Raw genomic sequence first — 19,807 nt, 5'->3', positions numbered from 1 at the left:
AACAAGTTCTCTTATTCTGTTTAATTCTGACGCTCGCTTTTGAGACCGAGTTGAGTAAGTTAATTGCTGATATATGGTATTTTGACTTGAAATTTGAGAAAGTTTTTTTTTTGTTTTTTGCGTGGGTTTTGTTGATAACAAGTACTGTATGGAGGGGAAAAACACCACAAAATACTGTATTAACGAAAGGCAGACAGAAGTAATAATTAAGTAAGCTTCGGAAGTGCGAGGGAAGGCCGGTTCGTAGCCGGTTGAAAGACCTAAACAGTAATCACCATGCTATGCTCGTCATAGACGTGTCGTGCTGAGTCTATGTACAACAACTTGTTCCGCAAATCGCTCGTTGCGCAAACCGAAACTCGCGCTGCGAATCTTGAATCGCGTTCAAGTTCAGGAAATACTCGTTCACATTTCTGTCTGTAAAATGAAAAGCTCTAAAAGGCATCTGTGCAAATGCAAACATTTTCACACTACTAAAGAATAACATTTACTAGTAAGTCAATTACAGTTACTTTTCATTGAAATTAAGAAACGTGTTATGTTACCATCAAAAATCAAAGAATAAAAATCGGCACGGGCGCAATCTATCAATTAAACAGAATATCATTAACTTAAATTTGTATTGAGCGACAATACACACATACATACTTACCCACACGTGTATAGTAATTGTGCGTTTGTGTTTCTTGTATTTTGAATACAATCAAGGCGGGCGGTGTATGGTGTGCTCATGTGTGTCCAAAATACATAATTCCACTTGATCGTGTGCATTGAAATAGAAAAATTAAGTGCGGACAGTGCTTTAGAAAGAGGCAACACAGACAAACATACCGACCTTATATGTTCAATAAACATATTGTACAAACATGTTATTGTAGTAAGTATATTTCTACATATTAAAATATGTGACAAAGTGGTTTGCGATTCTGATAAAATTCGATTTCGAAGACCGGTAAAAATTATTGTATAACTGGTTCGTACCAGTATTTAATTAAACGTAATATGGAAGAGGTTCCCTTAAAAGTTTTGATCTCCGGTCGGTATGTAAAAAAACTAAAAACAAAAGTGTCTTCTTATATAGAATAAGTAGAAATAGTCAAAACTTAAAAAACAGAGTGCAACTTTAGTTACCAAACAATTTTTACACAAAACGGCAAGTTAAAATATAAGCGTACTTGCATATATTATGTTTGTAGATGTGAATATATTTCCGAGTGATTTTTATGGGTGTTTGAAATATAAGGTACACACATATTGCCAGGTACAGTTTTACACTTTCTAAGCGTGCCTGAAAAGTATTTTCGCATCCCCATACATATAAATGTGAATAAATACAAACAAATTTAAACTGGTTGTCATGTCTATGTATTCTAACACGTTTTAATAAAAATAAATTATGTTTTGTTACAAGAAAATGTTAAAAGAATGCCAAAAAGTTCAAAAAATGCAAAAGTTGTAAAAAAAAATTAAATGAAATCCTATTTCCTTTCCTGGGTTGCCACAACTACATATTTTCACGCTGCGGTGAGAGAAGATGAAACAATTTTTATTAGGCTAAATCAACCCATTTGTGCACTATAAAGACCTTTGGCAGAAAGTTGAAACAGTTTCTTTATATTCTGGTTATTCACCGCAGACACTTGCATTATTGTTGCAAAGCTTATGTAATTAAATATGTATTTTATCAATACATTTGGCAGAATGCAAGTACTCAGGCATTTTATAAGTAATCTGATTAATCGTTGTCGCAATATATTAATTAGTTAAATTGGTGTAATTAAAAATACTTATAGGCAATAATTAACAATATTAACTTTCCGGCATACATATGTATAATTTTATTATCTCAGTGCCTCTTTGAGCAGTCAAGAAAATGATAAGCCATTGAAATTTATAAACTCATGTATATGAATGAACATACAAATATATATACCAGAGCCACGATAGTACAAGGGTGGCTCAGGCAGCACAATTATAATAAAGAATTGAAAAAAATATATGTTTATTATTTTAAATTAATACCGAAAGTTCTAATTAAAAAGAATGAACTGGTCATTCGCATGGTATTCGCTAAACATATGTATATCGAAAAATGCTCAAACTCTATGAAGTCTAGATTATTTCTAAATTCATTTATGTATATTTATTCCCTTTTGTGTTTTAATGTCAGATGACGGCTTTATGAATTATTCAAACAAATTTGAAGTGTTTAAAAACAGTCAGATCACTGATAAGCTAATCGCATCTTTACCCTAGTGCATACATATGTATGGGTGTATGTGCTATAAGTGTATGGGTTTCTATTTATGAAAATGCAGTGCTTCAGCTTAGATATAAACAAAAGTAATTTTAAAAAATATTAGATCATACACAGATCTTGGCAAATTTGCACTTGATTACTCGGTACATATTTATGGAACCAAACAAATATTTTATGGAAACACATTTTAGAGATCTTATTAATTTATTCAATAACTTGTTCTTTTCTGTACTTATTTGAATAAATATGTACATATGTATTTATGTGTATATGCAAATGTATATGTACATATATGTATATATTATATAACTGAATATAAAAGTATTTGTTTAATATAAGGAAGGAAAATAGATTACAGATAGTATAGATAATTCCTAATTGCATGTGTTCACATTTCTTCAGTTTTTTTCAAACTGCATATACTTATGTATATAAATGTCTATATGATATGTACATTCATGAGTTCATATGCATATGTATGTATGTATATTAACAATTGCAGCTTTCAGATTTCTTCGGTTTAAGTCAATTTATAATCTATCTCTGGGCACATACAACTGAACTTTCAAGTTCACATTTACACACATACACAAATAGTATTGTATTTATATGCTATAAATAATTATTGTAAGTATATATGCGCGTGTAAATATATATAATTGTATATTGTTTATATTTTGCTATTAAACAATGCTGGTGTTTACACGCCAAAAACACATACATATTCTTAGATACTTGTATATGTATATGCTAACAGTGGTTCACAAAAGTATGAGTATATATGTGAGTATGCCTGAGTATTTCGAATACATATCTTAACCTTAAATTGTATGAAACTTCGATGGGCGTTAACAGTTACACTAAACACGTTACACAATATAAATCAAAACGGTTAACATCACTTGATGAAAATTTAAAGATTTAATTTATTAAAAAAATAATTTTTAGGATACCCACCATTCATTACAGTAAGAAAAATATAATTTTTTGGGAAAACAAATTTCTTTGGGACATTTTTGTATTAACATCATTTTAAATACCATTATCATTTATGTTTTTCTTTTCGATTGAAGAGATATTCTCCAGATATCACAATTTTTTCATTAAAATTTATTAAAAATGAAGTGGCCACCGATCCCGATTTTAATAAGAAAATTTTGTTTACCGACGAAGCTCACTCTTGATTGAATAAACAAATTTTGGGCTTCAAGATCGTGCAATTAACACCGCTGTGACACACAATACTATATTGTGTTTTTGTTGAATTGTTAACGTGTGCGGCACTAACTTTCTAAACAGCTTTTTCATATGTAATTCTCCATGTAAAATATGAAGTACTCATTTGTCTGAGATGCCTATGTCATTAGCAACTTCACGCTTAGTCAAACTTGGATCTTGACTAACAATATTATGAACTTGCTCAATGAATACGGTGCGGTTGCGGTTTTGGTCGTCCTTCGCGTGGATCGTTTCCAGCGCGTGGATCGTTTCCAGCGCGTGGATCGTTTCCATGGTTTGTTTTGATGATGAGTTCTCCTTATACACTTCTAACAATTGTTCATAAATTTCCTTTTCTTTTAAACCTTTCAAAACGAAGAATCTAATCATTGCGCGATATAAAATTTTTTCCATATTAAAAAATACTCTGACAAGTCAACTTCAAATAGCTTGTAAACAAAAGATAATATGACAGAATGACTTGTAACTTTGCATGTGTTCTCACGACAGATGTACTAACTTGATAAAAGAATAAAATGGAGATAGCAATGCTATTTCTTGGTGAGAGGAGGAACTTTTCAACCAGCCTGTATATATATATTTTATAGGGACTATGACGTTTCCTTCTGGGTGTACAAACTTCGTGGCAAACTTAATATATCCTGTTTAAGGTATAATAATGACGTAAGGGATATACATATTACCCATATTTATTTTTTTTACTAAGTTAGCACAAAGCACTGCTTTCGATTATAGTCTTGTCGTGTACTTTGTAAAGTATACGCTACTCAATCCTTCATGATTTTCATGTGGAATTATGTAATGTATGTTGTTTTGAGAAACAGAATATAGTGAACTCTAAATTAGGCATTAAAATAAATAACGCTATTATGGTTTACAACTCGAATCAATTGATTTTAAATTGAAGCAACTTCAGAACAACTAAGCTCCGGTTTGACATTACGAAATACTACTAAATAATTTCATTGATGCTTCCAACCTAAAAAGCTAATTATTGTGAAAGAAAAATTAAAATAGTACATTTAAGTAAAATATGAAATGTATGAATTAAATATGATTAATTTGAATCTATGCTACAACGACATAGTTATTGTGGACAAAACTGGAGAACTGCGCATCCGAAAAAAGGCTAGTGATTACTCGAATCGATTGAAACCTCCAAACATCGAAAAATAATATTTTTAGCGACAATTGAATGACTTTTTATTAATGTTGTAAGGAAGTATTTTGTTTTCTACTATATGAGGCGAAGAAACTTTTGTGAAACTTGTACGTAGAACGGCACTACCTTCTATATTGATATTATGGGCAATTCTTCATTTTCTTGCAGAAGATAGCTGATGAATCATTTTAACATTGGAGAGGCGCAACATACGATATGTACAGTCGTTAGGAAAGTTTTAAATACTATGGAAAAACGTATTTGTAACTTACTTTGTATTCATCAATAGCCTTTTACTTAATTTTATTCTACGAGATCAATCAGTTTTTCAATTTATTGTTTTCTTGTAACATTGTCCTTTTTATGCATTTGTTCAAAATAACTGATTAACAAGTAAGGAAGGGTTAAGTTCGAGTGTAACTAAACATTTCATACTCTTGCAACTTGCATTGACCAAAGCTTGGGAAATACCTTCAGGTGTTGGGAAGCTTTTTTTTAATGCTGCGAAAGAATTCAATATTCATTGTTCGATGAAATCAAACTTGTATTAATTACTTAACTATAGGTCATTAATTTATTATTTAGGTCATGGACTCAACTAGTTTAATTACTATATTTTACGTTCCGAATTTATATTAAAATCATCCGGTTAAATTTAATATATTTAGTTGTTATGGGAAACGTGAACCAGAGGATCGAAATTGATTATATTGAGGCTATTAAGTTTGCATCAACCAATTTAATTCATATGCAGCTCTAAGCCATATAATTTTAAGGAAAACCTATCAGAGAAACGTCTGGGCTGATTGCATTAACTTTCATTATAATCATATTATAACTCACACACTGACCGAAATATTCGGCATAAGTTATTTTGGAAAAAAATGCAAGGATAAAAGCCGAGGAAATACCATCAGGTGTTTGTAATTCTTATATATTTCTTATCAATTTTCTTATATAAGGTATATTTTGACCCGATTTTATCCAGTTTTTGTATTGCGACATATCATTACTAGAAATAGAAACCTCACAGATTGACCAATAGTTAAAAAAAAAAATTTTTTTGAAGGATTTAGATTAAAATTTTTTACATATTGGCCGATAGATGCGATATAAAGTCAACCGGAAGTTCGAAAATATTTACATTAGGTATATGGGAGTTAAGGGGATATAATTAAGTTTTTCGTTAAGTGTAATATCTTAAAAATATTCTCTGAAAATTTCAAGTTGATCCGATAATTACTTTTTGAGTAATTCCACAAACAACAAAGAGCGCTCGGGCACTTCAAAGCGCTCGGGAGCTCTAGTGTGAAGCTTTAAATGCGTTTTTCTCAAAACTATGTTTTTTGAACTGGTGACAACTGTAACTCAAAAACCGCTCAGTAGATTTTAATGAAATTTATACAGTTTTTATACTCTCGCAACCTGTTGCTACAGAGTATAATAGTTTTGTTCACCTAACGGTTGTTTGTATCACCTAAAACTAATCGAGTTAGATATAGGGTTATATATATAATATATAAATGATCAGGATGAAGAGACGAGTTGAAATCCGGGTGACTGTCTGTCCGTCCGTCCGTCCGTGCAAGCTCTAACTTGAGTAAAAATTGAGATATCTTTATGAAACTTAGTAGACATGTTTCTTGGTACCGTGAGACGGTTGGTATTGCAGATGGGCGTAATCAGATCACTGCCACGCCCACAAAACGCCATTAATCAAAAACAAATAAATTGCCATTACTAAGCTCCGCAATAAGATACAAGACTGTTATTTGGTACACAGGATCACATTAGGGAGGGGCATCTGCAGTTAAAATTTTAAAAAGTGGGCGTGGTCCCGCCTCTAATAGGTTTAATGTGCATATCTCCTAAACCGCTAATGCTATAATAACAAAATTCACTGGAAGCAAATGTTTTTAGCACTTCTATTGACGGTGTGAAAATAGTTGAAATCGGGTGGCAACTCCGCCCACTCCCCATATAACGGTACTGTTAAAAACTACTAAAAGCGCGATAAACCAAGCACTAAAGACGCCAGAGACATTCAATTTTATCTCTGGGATGGTATGAGATGATTTTATAGGAACCGCGTTCAAAATTAGACAGTGGTCGTGGCACAGCCCACTTTTAGGTGAAAACGCATACCTTGAGATCTGCTTAACCAATTTCAACAAAATTCGGTACATAACGTTATTTTCATATTTTTATGTTATAGTGCGAAAATGGGTGAAATCGGACTACAACCACGCCTATTTCCCATATAACACCATTTTCAATTCCATCTGATTCTTTCACTTTCCACTATGCATATCAAGCAACAATGATTATATCGGGGTAAAACTTTGCGTGAATAATACGTTTAAAGTATGCCACCTTGTGACCAAAAATTGTCTAAATCGAATCAAAACTGTTCAAGCCCCTAAGTACTAAATATGTGGACCCCAGTGCTTATAGTTGACCTTCTACCGAAAATATCAGTCAATCCACAAAGAAATCTCAAACGAGTATACCATTTGACTTTGCGAGAGTATAAAATGTTCGGTTACATCCGAACTTAGGCCTTCCTTACTTGTTAGAGTTGATTTTTTCCCAAAAAGTTAGAAAAAATTTCCTGAGGCCGCCAGTTTGTTAATTTAAAACAAAAGCTTCGATCAGGCCCAGGATTATCTATTTATAAAACTAATTTTTCTCAGTCAGCTATAACTTTGGAATTAAATTTTTTTTTTTAATATTCGTGACTTCAAGTCAGAACATTATATAGGTAATAATGCCATATTACTACTTTTGTAAAATAACTAAAAAAATTACTGAAAATTCTAATTTTTCGTGTCTCTAACTATTCCTAACCCCTTAAGAGAAGTATTGATCCAATTTTACCCAACTGAACTGAATTTCCATACCAGAACTCACAGATTGACCGATATGTTCGTACCTTGAGAGTCCTATTTGTACAAAGTTTTGTTCTGATAACTTCATTGATGTTTAATTCATATATTGTAAAGTAAACGGCGGTGCATTTATTTAGTGAGTTATTGCACTTTTAGTAATTTTTAACAAAACCCTCATATGGAAAGTGGGCGTGGTTATTACCTAATTCTCACAGTATATGAAGAAGTGCTAAAAGGGCTTCTTCTCGGAAAGTTTGGTGAGTTTAGCTCTAGCGGTTAAAAAATTTAATTTTTAGTCCGTACCAACCTGTGAGTGCCAGGTAACATATAATATTTACCATGTGACAGACAGTCCCCCGAAATTCAGTTCATCTCGTCGTCTTGATCATTTATATATCTATATATATATAAATCTATATGTACGAGCATCTGAATTAGTTTAAATTGATACAAACAGCCGTTAGGTGTACAAAACTCTGTAGCAACATGCTGCGAGAGTATAAAAATTATTATATGTACCATATGGAAGTTGGGGACAATTCGTAGACAACATACACATATTTTCGGCTTAAACTATAGTTTATCCAATATTATACCATTTTTGAACCAAAAACATGCTTCTTGTTCCGATATATGCTTCTTCGATGAGCTTAACAACTCTCAAAGGCAATATTTGTGGGCGAGTAGTTTGAATAAGATGCTTATGTATTAGAGTTATTTTCGCATGTGTGACATTGTGTGCAATACAATCTATTTAGTAGATATCTACATATTATATTCTACATACTACACTTCTTTGTACGCTCATATCTGAAAGTATTACAAACAGAATATTGTTCATTTGTCGCACAATAGTCGTAATAGTACATCACACGTCTGCAAGGTCTAAAAATTGTCTTAATTGGCATAATTACACCACATAACACATTCTCAATTCTCAATTCTATATTTGCTGTATTTCATTGGCTCAATGTGCTTATTTCAGATTAATTCATGGAGACAGTGAAGAATCTGTACGCTGTTCATATTGCTCCGTTTTGAATGAGAACGACTTACGTATATCTTTCGAAAATACCTGCACCGATTCTCTAGTAACTGCATTTGATGATGAGGCTTTATTAATATGCGACCAAGGAAACGAAATGGCAAGAACAAAGGTTTATTTTACGTTAATATTGCAGGGTCCATCCATTTCTCTTCCGTAATCAATTACTTTATCTAACAAATCTTTAAAAATCTTATACATCATACATTTTATTTTATTTTGTCGAAATTCTACACAATTTTAACCTATTATATTAAGTAAACACATACTTCTCCATGAATCAATTAATAATTGTCATTGCATTTGTATATTATAAATAGGTTCACTTTGATGACGTGTCGTTATACGGGACTCCGAAAGAGGAGCCAATGCCTTCCATCCCCGTCGTTTCTGAAAAAGTTTCTGCGAATTTCCTAAAAAGTCAATTGCAATCATGGTTTCAACCGACAGACAATCGGTTGGCTATGAAATTATTCGGCAGCCGGAAAGCGTTAGTCAAGGAAAGAATTCGCCAGAAAACTTCCGGACACTGGGTAATTCATCCTTGTAGTTCATTCAGGTTTGTATTCCAACAGAATTGTGTTTAAGGCATTCATTATTAACCTTATCTCCATATTATATTTCAGATTTTATTGGGACCTTTGTATGCTTTTATTATTAGTAGCAAATCTTATAATCCTGCCAGTCGCAATATCATTCTTTAACGATGATCTGAGCACAAGATGGATTGCCTTTAACTGCCTAAGTGATACAATTTTTTTAATAGATATTGTAGTCAATTTTAGAACAGGTGGGTCAAGAACCTATCATTGCAATACAAAAGTGAACGTTATCTATATTTATATTTATATATATAATCAGATATGTACATATTAAGTATAAATAATTTAAGAAGAAATTAGCAGAGCACATCACGATGCCAATTCTAGTTCGTAATCGAACGATACGAAATTTTACTCAGAGCCGAACGGGTAATTGCGCATATCTCACAAGCCACTTCATATATCCAAAAATTAGCTATTTCATTATACGTTATAGCATTAATATGAATGAAACCGAAAAAATTCAACACGCTCATCTCCCCTATAACGATTATGCCACAAACTACTAATACTACTACCAAATTTGATTAGTCACATAATGCAATAAGACCACCACTACTTCACAAATAGATAAAAATGTTTTACTTAGTAAATCTAGCTATGTACCAAAAGTTAGTGATATCGGTCTATATCCCTAATACGCTGAATACATTTAATGCCGTTGTACGTTTAATGTATGATTAAGTGCTTAACCAGAACTTTATCGGCAACATGTTGACAAATAGTCTTCTCAATATCTGATTAGCAACAATCTGTTAGTTAAGTTCTGGTAAACTTTTCCGAAAGAAGGAGTCTTGACTAGTTTGTAACCACCAGAGAGTCAGACAGCTGTCAGACATTCAGACGGAGACTTTTTTGTCCTTCATTATCATTATGAATATTTGCTTTCATTTTGCATATTTGCATGCATCAAGTTTTGTGAACTGTTTTTCCCACGCATTCCTAATAACATAATCAAACTATCTGTAGGTAAGCTAACCACAACTTGGTGGAAACGGTTCTACCAGTTAAAGTTATTATCCGGTAAAGCTACCAGTGGTTAAGGATAATATTAGCCGGGTATTGAGGAAACGGCCCTAAATGTTGTTAGTGAGATTGACATTAACTTATTAATATTTCGTATATTAGGTATGATATCTTTATGAAGCTAAACCCATAGCATAAAGTAATTTGGTGTCAATCAATTGGCAAATCTCCAATTTATTCCGTTAATTTTAACAAAGGCCCTAACCCATAACCTCTAACAATATATCTACTTCAAATTATATTTATTTTTGAAACTGAAACATTCTTTTTAACTGAAAATAACGCCGAGACATCACTTTGTCATGATTAATCGGCTTACGCATGTATATTATAGTTAACTACTTCGGCCTTGAAGTTTTTGGTTTATCATTAGCTTGAAGTATCTTAGGTACTTAATAGCTCCAAATATAACAACATAGTAAATTATCGACGAAGTATCTCCATTTAATTTCCAGTTTTATTTGATTACAAGAAAAAACGCTAACTTCGGTTGCGCCGAAGCTATAATACCCTTAACAAATACAAAGGCCCCTTACAAGAACTTGATTCCGAACGTTCAATTTGTATGGCAGCTACATGATATAGTGATCTGATCTGACCAATTTCTGTGGAGAATAATTTATTGCCTTAAGCAATAACTCGTGCCTAATTTCGTGAAGATACCTCGTCAAATAATAAAGCATATAGCTGCCATACAAACTGAACAATCGGATTCAAGTACTTGTATGGGGAACTTTTTTATTTGACGTAATATCGTCACGAAATTTGGTATGGATTATTATTTAAGGCAATAATGCAATCTCCGAAGAAATTGTATAGATCGGATGACTATAGCATATAGCTGCCATATTAACTGAACGGTCGGAATAAAGTACTTGCATGGAAAACTTTTTTATTTAACGAGGTATATTCACGAAATCAGGCACGAGTTATTATTCAAGGCAACAATGTATTTTTCGCAGAAATTGTTCAGATCAGACCACCATATCATATAGCTGCCATACAAATTGAACGATTAGAATCAATTTCTTGTAAGGAGCCTTTGTATTTGTGAAGGGTATTAAGCTTCGGTGCAACCGAAGTTAACGTTTTTTCTTGTTTTCTACTAAGTTAAACCAAATAATATTTCTTAAAAGTCTACAGTCCACATATGTACATACATACTTAATACACCCAAATATCTTCATTACAGGTATAATGCAGCAAGACAATGCAGAACAGGTTATACTGGATCCTAAGCTTATAGCCAAGCATTATTTAAAAACATGGTTTTTTCTGGATCTTATATCTTCGATCCCACTTGACTACATTTTTTTGATTTTCAATCAAGTAAAGGAAAATATTTTCTCTTTAATGGAAAGGAAGTTTTAACGACATATTCAATTTTATAGGATTTCTCCGATTCTTTTCAAATACTTCATGCCGGTCGTGCTCTACGTATTCTTCGCCTAGCTAAGTTACTTTCTTTGGTTAGATTGCTGCGTCTTTCCAGGCTTGTGCGATATGTCTCACAATGGGAGGAGGTATATGTAAGTATTCACAATTTGATTTCGATTTATAAATCGTAATTTGTTAGCATTCCTGATGTTCTAATCACATATGGCTCTATATTGAATATGTATGTATTATACAGTTCGTATTAGATATTTATGTATTGATTGGATAGGACTAATACACAACTTTTAAGCGCATATAAAAACAGTCATACCCTATGTGTTAGGATTATTGAGAATGCCAGTCAACTTGTTATCATCACATAGTGCCACGCCTCAAATTAAACATGGAGGCACTACAGTATAAAAGCATAATGAAAGGTAATAGGGAGGGTTTTACTAAAAGTAAAGAAATTATTGTGCTCATCGTTACAAAAAATGCAAAATTTTATTACATCCATATATGATGTTTGCGTTTGTGTCATGGTTTTTTATTCAACGATAATTGTACAACATAAGTATTTATAAAAAAATTTATAGGAAGTGATTTTTAAATATGCTAGTTAAACACTGAGTTATGCGATAACATTACTACCATAATTCCATCATCAAATCTCATAACACCGTTTAGAGCTTAACTACCAGTTGTGAGTTTCGGTTACTAATTGGATTATATGTATATCCATATAAACTTAATTGTCGTTTACTGTATTTCATTTCCTTGTTAATGGTGTGCTCGTAGATAAAACTAAGTAGTTTCTTACTAGGCTTTGACTGATGTTTGCGCTCAGTAACAGTAAAATTGTCATTTTGTTACAAAAGTATTCCCTAGACACTATTTTAATTCGTACTTTATTTTATAAAAAGTTAAGGGGTTAGTGGTAGTCAGAGGCACGAAAAATGAGAATTTTCAGTAAGTTTTTATTGCTATTAAGTCATGTTATTTTACAAAAGTAGTAATATGGCATTATTATACAATGTTCTGACTTGATGTCACGAAATTTTCAAAAAAAAAAATTTTAATTTCCAATGTTATAGCTGTCTGTGTTGATCCAGTTCCAAAAAAAGGTTTTGATAAAAACGCATTTAAAGTTTCACACTAGAGCTCCCGAGCGCTTTGAAGTGCCCGAGCGCTCTTTATCATTTGTCGAATAACTCAAAAAGTAATTATCGGATCAACTTTTTAAAGAATATTTTCAAGATATTACACTTAACGAAAATGCAAAAAAAAAATGATTATATGAAAATTCTGACACTCCTTAATATTTCTTTATATTCTGAAATATTTTCAGACACTCGAATTCCATTTCGAACTTTCATCTTTTTGTGAGAGATCAAGAATCTATTTTGCTTAATGAAGTTATAGGTTTCCTTTCGAATCACAAAAATGTAACAACTATAGTAATGTATAGCCTGCGATTGAACAATTCATTTAAAAAATTTTTTTTTAATAATCTTTAGTAATTATTTATTATCAGTATTTTTAATGCTCACCATGTTTTAGCATACCTACTATATATCAGAATATTATATTTTAAGTGTTTCATATTATTTTATCAAGCATATGCATACATATATACATATTTTCTTAAAATAGGTTGCTTAAAATATATACTTCTTATGTAATATCTAGAGAAATTCAAAAACGTCATGAAAGGAATTACACGTTAGTTACCTTGAACGAAACATAACACGGAAACTAGTTAATCGAGGCGTGGCAGTACCGATTTTTTTGACTAATCATTATATGAATTTCAAAGCAAATATATATATAATACACTTACATGTATAAAACAAAATGTTATATCTTTGACACGATATTCTTCCATCTTATTTTCATTTCGAACGTGAAAACTGATTTATCTACTTACTCTAATAATCTTATAAGAACAAAATATTTCCTACAAATGCTTCAAGATTATTGACAAACATCACATTAGGTGGTCGTTTCGAGACATTTGTACGAAACATTTTAAAAGGGTTCTAGATCTTATGCTGCCTTTATAAACCCATCTTTGTATTTTTCGCACGAAAAGTTATGCAAATAGCCAAGAACTGAGCAGATACTTAAACCGCAGTTAAATAGTTGGCTGAACCTTAGGCTCAATTATGTATATCCTCATCAGATATTTAACAGGGAACTAAAACAACCAATAAACTTAGTACAAATATCTATTTACATACATACAAAATGTACGCAGATATTTTTGAAATGGATATACAAGGGTATATTCAAAAAACAAATTTATGTTTTAGTACAAAATATGTGAACATATGTATAGTACATGACTTAGACGCATCACGTTAAGTGGCTACAGACAGGTTATTCATTTTTATGTAAAACTGAGCAAAACAGTCAGATGCTCACAAAAATTTGAAATTGAAATCACACTTTGTTTGTTTGAACACTTAAAAGAAACTTATCACTTAAAGTAGCATTGCCTTATGTTAAAACGAGTATTGAGTTACCACACCATTTTTGTCAGATACCAAATGAAAATTCTACATACATATATACATATATACATACATACATATATGCCAATATGATAAATATTTAATTACTCTATTCAAATTAATAATCGAGAAATATGCAACAAGAAAATTAGCTTATCGGGGATTATGTGTATGTATGGTTCTAGATTCTGCAGAATCTGCAAAAAAAAAGTGCTGATCGAAGAGGGAGAATGCATAGAAAAGACAAAGATGGCTTGACTAAAAGCAACCTCATTTTGAAGGTAACCCAACCAACAATTTTTAAATGCAACCCATGATTGATTAATTCATTATGATTGATTGATTAATTGATTGCTATTATACATAGTTAAATATTATTAAATCACTAACGAGGAATGGTTTACCCTATTTCTGTTTTAAATAGTTTCAAATTTTATTTTGTTAGTTAACATGATTGCTTCCTTTTGATTTCCTAATATTTACCAAGTCTGCCTTTTAGATTGATGAAAACCTATTTTGATGCATAAAAATTACAACAGCTTCTTTACTTGTAACGCACTTTCTTACTCACACAGTACTTATATGAAGTATGTATATTATTAGTGTCGTGGCGATGAAACACAACATCTATTCCCCAAGTCGGTGTTCAAAGTGCGAATATCATGCACATATGGATATATAGTATGTATGTATGTACACATATACTTAATAAGTTATATAATATTAGCAAAGTGCATACATATGTATGAACTGCCGAAATCAGTATTGTATATCGGTTTGTGGCATCGAATTTTGGGGATATGTTGGGTAGCTAAACACCATGACCAGCCTTTATAAATGCTTTTGCTTCGTTTAAAACACACCAAGTATGTGCACACATTCATACATACATACTTATACTTATACATATACCATACAATTAGCGCTTGGACAAAGAATCTAGAAAGCAAGTTGTGCAACTTAACGCCAAGCAATTAATTTATTGTATAAAACATGTGTACAAAAGCATATGTTTCCACACATACTTACATACTTAGTATATATAAACATACCTTTTATGCAGACGTATGCATACTTTCGCTTATGTACAAAGGATTTTTAATGCGTTACGTTATGCTTTTCAGTTCATTACTGTTCGATCCAGTTCTCCTTCGATTGATTATAATTTATTTACATATGTTGTATAGATGTATACGTGTATACATACATACAAGTACATACGTACATATTATATTATTAAATCATTCATACTTTTGTTTACCAAATTTTGGCTTTCGCGTATCAAAACAAATGCTCTTGTTGATTTTTGCTAATATTCAAACAATTTGCTCCCAGTGTAAGTTAACGAAATACTACATACTTACGTAAATATCGTATGAAATTAACGTATTAACATTGCATAAGGCTCGTTTTTTATGTATATTATTGTATTGTAATTAATGTATGTAAATGCGAAACGCTGTGATCCACTAAGCTTTTATTGTGCAGCTTAATTTAAGTGGCATTGTATTTAAATACATACATATGTACATATAACTGTAAAATTAAAAAAATTAGAATTTAAGCTTCCGAAAGCGCACTTAACGTAGCTTTCACAATACTTACAATTTGTTTTAAATATCGTACGAAAATTGCTTATCAGTAATATATAATGTATTTTGGGTTAATTTCAGGTTTCTTAGTGAAAAAAAGGTAGTACTTTCTTTGCAAACCTTAATTTCTAACATTCTTCGTTTACTCACTTTGAATGAAAATCAAAACACGCGTACAACAGCTTGCATGTAATGCACTGGTCATCAATACTTACATTAAGACCAGAAAGTTTCCGGAAATTGTAAATAAAACGAAAATTCTTGAATCTTCATTAATATTTATATTGTAGCCTTCACAATGTGCTCCTTCTGAAGCGATACACATATGCCTCCTCCTTTTCCCATCAACGAAACATGCAGTGTGGGTCCGTGTCCGGGATCGCCTTCAGTTCCCTCTGCGAATTTTCTTTTACGGCCTCAATCGAGTCGAAACGGGTTCCACGGAGTGGTAACTTGAGTTTTGGAAACAAAAAAAAGTCACTTAGGGTCATATCAAGTGAATACGGTGGTTGATCGATGGTATGGAACGAGTTTTTGGTCTTCAAATCGTTTATTATACTCTGTAGCAACATGTTGTACCATGAAATCAAAAAGTTTCCGGAAACTGTTTTTTTTTCGATATTCGCGGTTTGGTTCATCATGAATTCGTTCCACTGGGACAAACGGTCAATAGAGATTATTATTTGAGCGTTTTGAGGCGTTTGCGCGAAAACATCCGTCGTGAATGGCCGGAATTGTGGGCCAACAATTTCCGGAAATTTTCTGGTCTACAAGTATATTCGGAATGAGTCATATCTGTATTTCAAACTCAAAAATAACAGTTAAGATAAACTTGTGTGACTGAATTAAACTTCGAAAATTATATTTAGCACAGAAGGTTACTGGGAACCACGCCCGAGGTGGGCGGTATAGTTTCAAACTACTGTCATATTTCTGTGTAATGTAATGTAATACACATATGTATGTGTGTATATTGCTAAATATTTGAGATATTTTAATACAAATATGTTCATATGTTTCTTTAATGAGATTCGGAACCACAAAGGGCAAAATCCATCTAGACCTTCCCAAGGCACGTATTTCAACTAAAAGGACATCTGTCTATCATCTTGTTTTATTAGGCTAAAAGATTGTGACATTAAAATTTTTTTTTTTTCAAATTTTGAATTAATATTACATATAGTTGCTATCGAGGGCCAGACATTGAATAAAGTGGTCTTCCAGGTTTTCGAAAGCATTTTTGTTTTGTTTAAAAATATGTCGAATTTTCGCTGATTTCCGCTTTATTATCGAGCTTTGAGAAGGCCATATCCGAAAAATACGGTGGAGAAGGCAATTTGAGACCGAATATAATTCGGCATTATTATACCCTGAACAAGGTATACGTAGTTTGTAACACCCAGAAGGAAACGTCGGAAACCCTATAAAATATAAACACAAATGATCAGAATGATAAGTTGAGTTGATTTAGCCATGTCCAAATCTGTCTGCATATATGCAAACTAGTCCCTCAGTTTTTTGCATCTGTCCTTTTCTCACTAAGAAGTTTTTCATTTGTCGAAAAGGCCCATATCGAACCATACAAACTGAACAATCGGAATCAAGTACTTGTACGGGAAACTTTTTTATTTGATGTAATATCTTTACGAAATTTAGCATAAGTTATTTTCTAAGTCTGCAAGGTAATATCCGAATAATTCTTTAGATCGGATAACTATAGCATATAGCTGTCATACAAATTGAACGATCGGAATCCAGTTCTTGTAAGGAGCTTTTGTATTTCTGAAGGGTATTATAGCTTCGGCGCAACCGAAGTTAACGTGTTTTCTTGTTTTCATTGTATGATTTATCCTTTTGGTATCTTCAATTGATCAGCTATATCGATCAACTTTATTTTGCGGTCATCCAAAATCATTTAACGTTTTTGTCCGTACCAGCCCCTTTTGAATGTGGTTGTGATTCTTCATCTGCGGTGCTCGTATGACCTATACGGAATTTAGCAAATTAGATAGAAATTAAGGAGTACAGGAAGAACAAATATACCATGGAGCATGTTGTAAGCGTTAATTGACTCTTCTGATATAAATAATTTACTGTCCGCTTTGTGTAATATTTAAAAGTTTGACCTTAGAGGGCTTCAGTGACATATGTATGGATATGATAAGTTCTCATATAATATATTTATAAGTATGTCTTTACAACTATATAGTTTTCTTCACACTTGTAAATTCGTACCGTACCGTTTAGGAATACATTTAATGGTTGAGAACTGTTTGAGGCTCTTTTTAATTGAATAAACACACATTTTTTGGGTCTAGATATGAATGTACATATATTTTGACAATAGTTACGAGTTTCGATAATAGCGCTTTCTAGCTCCCAAAAGGGTCACTTTCTTGTATTTAAATTAATGGTAACATTTAATATGATAAATGTGAATTAATCAACTGTTTATAAAGCTAGAGGCTCGTTGTTCCATCACAGCAACCTATTTAATAAGTAGATATGTATGTATACAGCAAAATTGTTTGTGATGATATTGCTGATGTTTTGCTCAAATGCTAAATTTATGCATTTGCAACTTTTTTGGTTGTTGGTAAAAATGTTTTGGCTAAAAGAAATTTCTGAATTGTTGCATATGTGTTCTTTGTTGTGGAATATATGTGCGAAGAGCAGAATATTAGTACTTGAGCATAGCATTTCTAGAATGTTGTTTATTTAGTTTTTCTTGTTCAGTTGTATTACTGTGTTAAACTCTTGTATTTTCACATTTTCACTTGTATTTAATGTTGTACAACAATGTACTTGTATTATGAATAACTACTTTTGTTAACGAAGGGTTTTGGATTGATAAACATCTTTTTAGTTCCTTAATATGGCATCAGTCTTTATGAGGATCTTCAATCTGATTTGTATGATGCTACTTATCGGCCATTGGAGCGGCTGTTTGCAGTTTTTAGTGCCAATGCTACAAGGTTTTCCATCGAATTCATGGGTATCAATTAACGAGTTGCAGGTAACCACAACATAGAGCATTTTGCATGTTTTATTTCTCCCCCACTTTTTTGTTTTTGTTGTTACGAAAGTATAATATGATGTCGTGATTTGATTTAAGGAGTCATATTGGCTAGAGCAGTATTCATGGGCTTTATTTAAGGCGATGTCTCATATGCTGTGCATTGGCTATGGCAGGTTTGTCCCCATAAATTCAGATAAACTGTGAATATACCCCTTTTTGTAGATTCCCACCGCAGTCATTGACGGATATGTGGCTGACAATGCTTTCGATGATATCGGGAGCCACATGTTATGCACTCTTCTTAGGTCATGCGACCAATTTGATACAGAGCTTGGATTCAAGCAGGCGGCAATATCGTGAAAAGGTGAAACAGGTGGAGGAATACATGGCCTATCGAAAGCTACCACGTGACATGCGCCAAAGAATTACTGAGTACTTCGAGCATCGATATCAAGGAAAGTTTTTCGACGAAGAATGTATACTTGGAGAGCTAAGTGAAAAACTGCGAGAGGATGTAATAAATTACAACTGTAGGTAAGAGATCAGGATTTAAAATTAATTAAATTAAATTCCTAAATATCAAGTTTAGTTATATGCAATACTGAATGATATTACAAATTCTCTAAACACTAGTCACTAGTACTTTGTTTAATTATATGTACACCAACCAATATCTTTTGTATAAACATTTGATATATTCTTCTCATTATGAATCGATCAGTTCTTCTAGAAATTTTGATTAAGTGGTTATTATGGCATTGTTTAAGCAGTGTAAAAAAAATACATACATTTATATCATATATACATATATATTTTAAATTTTTTTATTTATTCTAAACTAATTCCTGCATTCTTTGATTCTTCCAAATATAATGTACATATTTATTTATTTACAGATCTCTCGTTGCGTCTGTGCCTTTTTTTGCAAATGCTGATTCAAACTTTGTTTCTGATGTTGTAACGAAACTGAAATATGAAGTTTTTCAACCCGGTAAGATGACATATTTTACATATACATATAGTAATTCATTGTCCATTCAAATAAACAAGGCGAATCGATGTTAATTTATGCAATAACTTCTAA

The 19,807-nt window shown here is 32.1% G+C and overlaps 1 protein-coding gene and 1 long non-coding RNA gene across 10 annotated transcripts in view; one reads left to right on the top strand and one right to left on the bottom strand.

The window, feature by feature from the left end:
* The window catches only part of Ih (hyperpolarization activated cyclic nucleotide gated potassium channel Ih), a 51,225-nt gene that overhangs the window by 26,860 nt on the left and 4,558 nt on the right, over positions 1-19,807 (top strand). For 3 of the 9 annotated variants that reach the window (XM_070108660.1, XM_070108659.1, XM_070108662.1), the window contains exons 4-13: positions 8,535-8,706; positions 8,915-9,153; positions 9,221-9,384; positions 11,415-11,559; positions 11,616-11,751; positions 14,298-14,393; positions 18,571-18,720; positions 18,820-18,896; positions 18,946-19,257; positions 19,620-19,714. In XM_070108660.1, the coding sequence (XP_069964761.1) occupies positions 8,535-8,706; positions 8,915-9,153; positions 9,221-9,384; positions 11,415-11,559; positions 11,616-11,751; positions 14,298-14,393; positions 18,571-18,720; positions 18,820-18,896; positions 18,946-19,257; positions 19,620-19,714 (1,586 nt within the window). Of the gene's footprint in view, positions 1-8,534; positions 8,707-8,914; positions 9,154-9,220; positions 9,385-11,414; positions 11,560-11,613; positions 11,752-14,297; positions 14,394-18,570; positions 18,721-18,819; positions 18,897-18,945; positions 19,258-19,619; positions 19,715-19,807 lie in introns of all 9 variants that reach the window. The other 6 variants (XM_070108661.1, XM_036357504.2, XM_036357519.2 and 3 more) reach the window with 6 other exon arrangements.
* LOC138857111 (uncharacterized) lies at positions 16,635-17,091 on the bottom strand. Its single transcript, XR_011396082.1, has 2 exons — positions 16,882-17,091; positions 16,635-16,826 (listed from the first exon to the last, which is right to left on the bottom strand). It is a non-coding gene; the product is annotated as an uncharacterized lncRNA (long non-coding RNA).

The sequence above is a fragment of the Bactrocera oleae genome, chromosome 4, assembly GCF_042242935.1.
Source record: "Bactrocera oleae isolate idBacOlea1 chromosome 4, idBacOlea1, whole genome shotgun sequence".
NCBI lineage: Eukaryota > Metazoa > Arthropoda > Insecta > Diptera > Tephritidae > Bactrocera > Bactrocera oleae.
The sequence above is the reverse complement of the archived record's forward strand: the minus strand, read 5'-3'. Positions and strand labels throughout refer to the sequence as shown.